This window comes from Octopus bimaculoides, chromosome 23 (assembly GCF_001194135.2).
Source record: "Octopus bimaculoides isolate UCB-OBI-ISO-001 chromosome 23, ASM119413v2, whole genome shotgun sequence".
Taxonomy (NCBI): domain Eukaryota; kingdom Metazoa; phylum Mollusca; class Cephalopoda; order Octopoda; family Octopodidae; genus Octopus; species Octopus bimaculoides.
The window spans coordinates 30,745,962-30,753,234 of NC_069003.1; the positions used below are offsets into that span (position 1 = coordinate 30,745,962).

Consider the following 7,273-nt stretch of genomic DNA (forward strand, 5'->3'; position numbering starts at 1 on the left):
ATATGTATGTATGTATATATGTATGCATGAATGTGTCTGTGTGTGTATATATGTGTGTGTATGTTATATACATAGATATGTATGTATATATATATATATATGCATATATATGAGACAATACACACACACAGACACAAACACGCATATATAAATATATATACAGGATTTATATGAAGAAATTATATAAATATAATAAATATATAAACAATCTGCGTCTTTTGGTTGTGCCTGTATTTGACATGGGTATTGACTCGAATGTATATTCTCAAACGTTTGAGAAACCAGATTTTTTCCAGATTACTTTTGGTTCGTGTGAATTCATTCCCCAAGGGGAAACCAGGAATCTGTTAACTCTTGGAAAGAAAACGGTTTCAGAACAAGCAATTAAGAAAATGCCTTTGCACAGATGTGGGCTAAATTGGAATAAGGGTTTTATGTACATAGAATGTTGAATTCACTTCTGGGTGCATTGTAGGGGTGTACTCATTAAGTATATTATTGGTGATGGCATTGTGGTTGATGTTGTTGTTGTGGTAGTTGCCGTTATTTGGTTCCAGGTGATTTTGTGGTATAAATATTGATTTCAAATTTTGGCACAGGGCCAGCAATTTCGGTGGTGGTGGTCACGTCGATTACATCGATCCCAGTGCTCAGTGGCACTCACTTTATCAACCCTGATATGTGATGTGGTGTGCCGTGCACCTGTTCAGGCAACGTTGATTTGATGGAGGGAGTGAACTAATGCACGGCACATACATTTGATCTCCATAAACAAATCATTTGTGCGGTTCATTCGGCAAAAAACAGAACACTCGTATGTCATCTTTGAGAGTTCATCATATGTATGTGTGTGTGTGTGTGTGTGTGTATGTGTGTATATAAACTGAAGTGTACAGTATCATATGTCCATTATGGCTGATCTTACAGATCCGTTTCACACTAGGGGCTCAACGGAGTGTTAGATAACAGTCCGATTATGTAACCCTGTGCTCATCAGAGGTAGCTGTGATAGAATGAAACATAATGTGATTTCAGCATACATATATATATATACATATGTGATTTTATTCCATTGAACCTCCTCAGTAGGAAGCACTGGTCACCTCATACCAGTTAGGTCTCGCTGCTACAATATATAGAACTTCAACATCTTTTCAGACACTGATGTTGCAAATAGCCAGCAGGCTTATTAAAAATTAACTATTAGAAATGGAAGCTGTATTAATACCAAAAGGCAGTCTTACTATCCAACTTAACATGGATGCCCTGTTAGAACACCAAATACTGCATTATTAGCTTTGAAAGATCCTCTTGTTTAGAATTAATAGAATCAGAAAAGCAATGGGAAGCAAACTTCTTAACCGTTCACCCACAAAGAGAAAACACTGACATAAAAAAACACATCTTTTGTGTTTGAAATTTTTTTCCTAAATATTTATATTCTGGAATGTATGAATGTGTGTATGAGTGGTTAAGTGGACGGATGGTTAATTTCTTTCTCCTTTTTTTTTCTTTCTTTCTGTTTCATATTGGAACAAGTTGGTTTACTTGTATAAATTTCCTAAAGAAAATTTGTTAAGGTAAACACGACTCTAGAAGCAATTAACAACAGCTCCGTTGGGACTGGTGTTAATTGGTGAGAAGGATTTTGAATGATTAACTAGCGGAATATCAAGGTGGATTGTGGAGTCCTGAGGGATTTCAGAGATGCTGGTAGGAGAACGGTAATTTAAAATAATGTGGGATAAACACTCAATGGCAGGTGATAATCGCGAGTTTGTTGGAAATAAATATTAATGTACAGGTGATTACATTAATATTTTCAACCTCTCCATCACCACCACATACCATATCCCTGTGTAATTTATTACACGGGGATGTGGTATGTGGTGGCAGGGAGATTGATTTTCTTATCCGAAAATTTAATAAACACAACCGCCCACTACCACCATCACAATCATCACCAACATCATAACCTAATGAGAAAACTTGCTAGAAATAGCTGCCAAATGTCCTTCAATTCACACCTTGCCATGCATTAAACATATGTATTAAACATAGGAGATCAAGACCCTGTAAGGAAAATTTGGTTTATGGCTATGCTTAAGGCATTATGGTTAGGGTTAAGAGTTAAGGCTTGCAATCTAAAATTAAAGATACATGGAAAGGGGAAATATTTGGATAAAAAGGTCGCGAGTTCAATTCCTGGCAGCATATTGTGTCCTTGAGCAAGACAGTTTATTTCACTTTGCTCCTGTCAACTCAGCTGGCAAAAATGAGTTGTACATGTATTTTAAAGGGAAAGCCTGGTCACATCCTGTATCATTCTGAATCTCCCTGAGAACTGCATTCTGGGTATGCATGTATGTGGAGTACTCAGCCACTTGCATGTTAATTTCATGAGCAGGCTGTTCTGTTCATTGAATCAATGGGAACCCTTGTCATCATAACTGATGGAGTGCCAGTTAAAATCCTAGTAAATAATGGCTTCAAATTTTGGCACAGGGTCAGCAGCTTTTGAGGGGAGGGGGAAGTCGATTACATCATCTCCAGTATTTGACTGGTACTTTATTTTATCGACCCCCAAAAGAATGAAAAGCAATGTCAACCTCGGTGGAATTTGAACTCAGAATATCTAAAGACTAAACAATGACAACAAAGTCAAGCCCTATTCTGTTTTTAATATGGTAAGGCATATTTTGAGAGGGATTAGGTTGCTATTTATTTTTTTTTTGCAGGTTGAATGGTAATGTAAAGGTTCTGTTGTTAGGCTGTCCACAAACCTTTTCTGAGAGTGGAGCAGCATTGATTCAGTCAGGAGCTAGGATGTTTCTTAGATGTTCTTTTTTTTTGTCTTTTACTGTCCCTTCTGCTTGAGTTATGAAAACATTATTCTCTTGGGTCAGTCAGTTAATTCACTTTAGTCCCCAGCTAATGAAATCAGTGGCCCTGTCAGATCCTATCAAGGTTTAACTTGAAAGAATTCAAAAGTGATGACGAGGAGAAGGAAGAGGAGGGTGATGGCTGGGAGGAGTTTCCACAACATCTGTTGGGAGTTTGTTCCAGATATCTAACAACCTGAATCTAAAGAAATAAACTTATAAATGCTGCAACTTCCACTTTTGTGTTTTGGGGATTTGAACCCCCAACTATGGTATTACCAGTTTACTGTCATGAATGACAATCAGGCCTTTCACAATACCCTTAAAGCCAGATACTTTTCAGCATCCCCTTGCATCATCATCATCATCGTCGTTTAACGTCCGCTTTCCATGCTAGCATGGGTTGGACGATATGACTGAGGACTGGTGAAACCGGATGGCAACACCAGGCTCCAAGCTGATTTGGCAGTTTCTACAGCTGGATGCCCTTCCTAACTATATATACACACAAGGGAGTGCCAGAATGTTCCTGGCTTTAAGAGTATCACGCAGGACCTAGTTGGAAGCCCAACTTTCCAAGTTCTTTTACAAAGCATAGAAAACCTGAAGGACTGCTGCAGTAAGTGTGTGAATCTGAGACGGGAATATGCTGAATAAGATCGTTAGAATACCAGATAAAATGCTTAGTGGCATTTCTTCCATCATTACATCTGTAGTGACACCTAATACCAGTCGCCATTTTGGGAAGTTCGTCCACGTATGCGCAGGGACATGTCTTCCGGAAGGCATGCAGGAAGTCCCTCATGCGCATGCATGGTCATCCTATATCAAAGCGTTCCTGCCTTTTCTCGACCTCTTAGCGCCACAGCTTCGAAGACACGAGGTCACTAAGAGCCACTCCGTCAACTCTACCTTTGAGTCAACGCAAACTACTTTGGAGGCTGAAGAATGACTTAATCATCCAGCATCGACACCGATGCTGTCTTCACACCAACCATAAAGGGCGACCTGGCAATTCCGTTACCTGAGATGTAGGCTGAGCACCTCATAATAAACATTTGTTATGCTGTTATTCAATTTATCCAGTGTCTTTGTTTTTATTGAAGAGAATTGATTTGTACGGGATAGGGTTACCCAATGATGGTGGCCCTATCGCCTGCACATCCATACCACACAGCCACAACTGTGCATATTCTACTATAACACAACCTCAATGGTAGGTCAGAGGTAGATCAGGATTATCATCATCGTCATCATCATCATCGTCATCATCATCATTGTCGTTTAACGTCCACTTTCCATGCTAGCATATGTGGGCCGATTTGACTGAGGACTGGTGGACCAGGAGGTGACACCAGGCTCCAATCTGATTTGGCAGAGTTTCTACAGCTGGATGCCCTTTTGGTATTAATACTGCTTCTGTTGTAAGTAATTATTAAAAGAAATAAAAAAACTGTAGGTGATTATAGTGACTTACCTGTAGTGGATATCTGTAGACTGTAAGTCTTCTTGGCCTTTTATCCAACCCTTCACATAAATATCACTCATTTTTTCACCAGTGAAAAAAGCATCGTCTTCCAGTACCACGTCGTCTGTGTTCCAGATAACGCATCGAAGTTCATAACTGGTAGAAGAAAAAGAAAAAAATTTTTTTTAAATACAAATATTTAGAGAGAAAAAATTAAAGATATAAGGAAAATTAAGCAAACGGAAAATGTCTCTTGTCTGTATGTCTGTATGTGTGTGTGTGTGTGTGTGTGTCTTTTAATTTTTTAATCATTGGATTGAGGCCGTATAGGGGAACTGACTGGAAGAGTTTTAGTCAAATGAATCAACCTCTAATCCTCTACTTTGTTAAGCCTAGTACTTATTCTATTGGTCTCTTTTGCTGAACTGCCAGGTTACAGTGATGTAAACAAACCAACACTGGTTGTCGAGTGGTGGTGAAGGACAAGCACACACAGAGATACATACATACAGACAGACATATATATACATACATAAATACATACATATATATATATACATGATGTGATGGCCGTCCACTCGTAACCGAGGAAGACCATTGCCAACCTTCAGTAACATTGTGCGCTCTAGTACTAACTTACATTTTGCTTTTACGGCTCCGTTGGTGGCTAATGAGCCCTGCTCTTGACTAGCATACACGACTGCAAACATTGCAGACCAAGCTTTCTCCATTCACTATACGAGCCATATACATACATACATACATACATACATAACAATTGATGGACAAGTGTCAATTCATTACAGCTGTTTCTAACAAATTTTTTAATTGATTAATGAGTACATTATATCATCATTAAAAAAACCATTTTACAATGAAAGACATTTAAAATAATTCAAAATCCATGACGCATATACATTTAGTGATTCTACAACTGGCCCTTGCGTACCAACAAATAGGGTACACTGAAGATGATGACCTCATACCAAGATCAGAAAGACGCATAATATCTACTTGCCGAGGGTTAAACAACATCATCCTCATCACCATCACCATCAGCAACACCCGAAACAACAAACACAACAACAAACACCACCACCATAATGACAACAACAACAACAACCATCTGTGTGTCTCCTACAAAATAACATATCATCATAATACATTTATGAAAAAGTAGATACAAGAGCAGGACTAATTCTAATTTGATGGCTGCCTTGAAGTGTTCTTTGACACTTTCTTTCATATATTATGTTCTCCCAACAGGAGGAATTATGATTTAATGAGGAATTGATCAAGATAACTAACGATCGTTAGCGAAACTCTTAATATTACGATAGACTTATCAGGCAGTAAATTACAAGCTGTTGGGGCTGCTGTAGTCTAGTTTAGCCCTAGGTCTGAACCTCATTGAGTAGACTATGACCAAAGACGTTTCAACTATGACCACCTCGTCTTTTTTGTGGGGTGTATAAGATGACATCATCCATTGTGTTCTTGCCTTCTCTTCCCAGATATGGCAGCATATGATCTGATGGAGATTTAACTGTTGTTTTTAGCAGCATAAGTGACAATATAGAGGCTCCCCTGATGTACAAATCAAGATGTTTATGCAGTTAGATAAAGTACATAATCAGACATATTCTTTTATTCTTTCATTCGTTTCAGTCATTTGAGTGCGGCCATGCTGGAGCACTGCTCTTTATTTGAAGAAATTGACCCCAGGACTTATTCTCTGTAAGCCTGGTATTTATTCTATGGGTCTCTTTTGCTGAACTGCTAAGTTACGGGGGGACATAAACACACCAACATTGGTTGTCAAGCAATGGTGGGGAGTGGGGGGGACAAACACAGACACACAAACATTTACACACCCACACATATATATTCATACATATTATACATACATACATATATACATTCATGGCAGAATAAAAACCTACAGAATTGGTCCCTATAGCAGTGGAAGAACGTTATTTTCTCGGACGAGTCATCCTTTACCAGCCAAGCATACTTGTGGAGACAGCCAAAAGAAGCATTTGACCCAGACTGCCTTCTTCCAACTGTTAAAGATGGAGGAGGATCTGTGATGATCTGGGGGTTTATATCTTGGAAATCCGTAGGCCCAATGGTTTCTCTTCATGGCAGAATTAATAGTCAAGACTATTTAAGCATTTTATCTAATCAAATTCATGCTATGGTTGCGGAACTGTTTCTGGAGGGAAACACAATCTTTCAGGATGATAATGCACCAATTCACAATAATGAAGGTAGCACATTACTGTCCTAGCAATCATGACAATTCTAGCAATCAATTCCAGCCTCCTACTTCCCGTCACTCATGAATATGACCCTGAGGTATTTGAACTGCTCCACTTGTCTCAGGGATGTTCCACTACAGGCAGACAGCACAGTACTTGTGCCATAGATTTGGTAATTGTTTTAGGTGCCAATTTAGTTACAAAAAGACATAGACAGCCCCTGAGACACCCACTCCACCAATACCATTGGAACTAATGGAACATTGAGTATATGACAGCCAGAGGAAGGGTAGGGGCAGGGACAGGTGTATGAGCGCTAGACTGGTACTCATTTTCAAGTGAGTAGATTGATGGCATTCATTGTCAGACTGCAAGAGAAACAATACAATGCTTTGGAGAGAGAATAGTTTGCCACTACAGCAATGTCAATTGGTCTTCACGTTCCCAAGACTTGACTAACCCGGATCTTTTCTTTTGGGGTTACCTGAAAGAGAGGGTTTATGCCAACATACTGCTTGGTCCATGAACTGAACCTGAGACCACATGATCATGAGCTCAACAAACACTAGGCTACACTGGCACATATGCATATATATGTGTGAGTGTGTGTGTATGTGAGTGTATATATATATATATATATATATATATATATATATATATAT

General features: G+C 38.8%; 1 protein-coding gene across 4 annotated transcripts in view; it reads right to left on the reverse strand.

The window, feature by feature from the left end:
- Window positions 1-7,273, reverse strand: part of LOC106870412 (otoferlin) — a 360,495-nt gene that overhangs the window by 97,354 nt on the left and 255,868 nt on the right. For all 4 annotated transcript variants that reach the window (XM_014916475.2, XM_014916474.2, XM_014916476.2 and 1 more), the window contains one exon: window positions 4,360-4,506. In XM_014916475.2, the coding sequence (XP_014771961.1) occupies window positions 4,360-4,506 (147 nt within the window). The remainder of the gene's footprint in view (window positions 1-4,359; window positions 4,507-7,273) is intronic.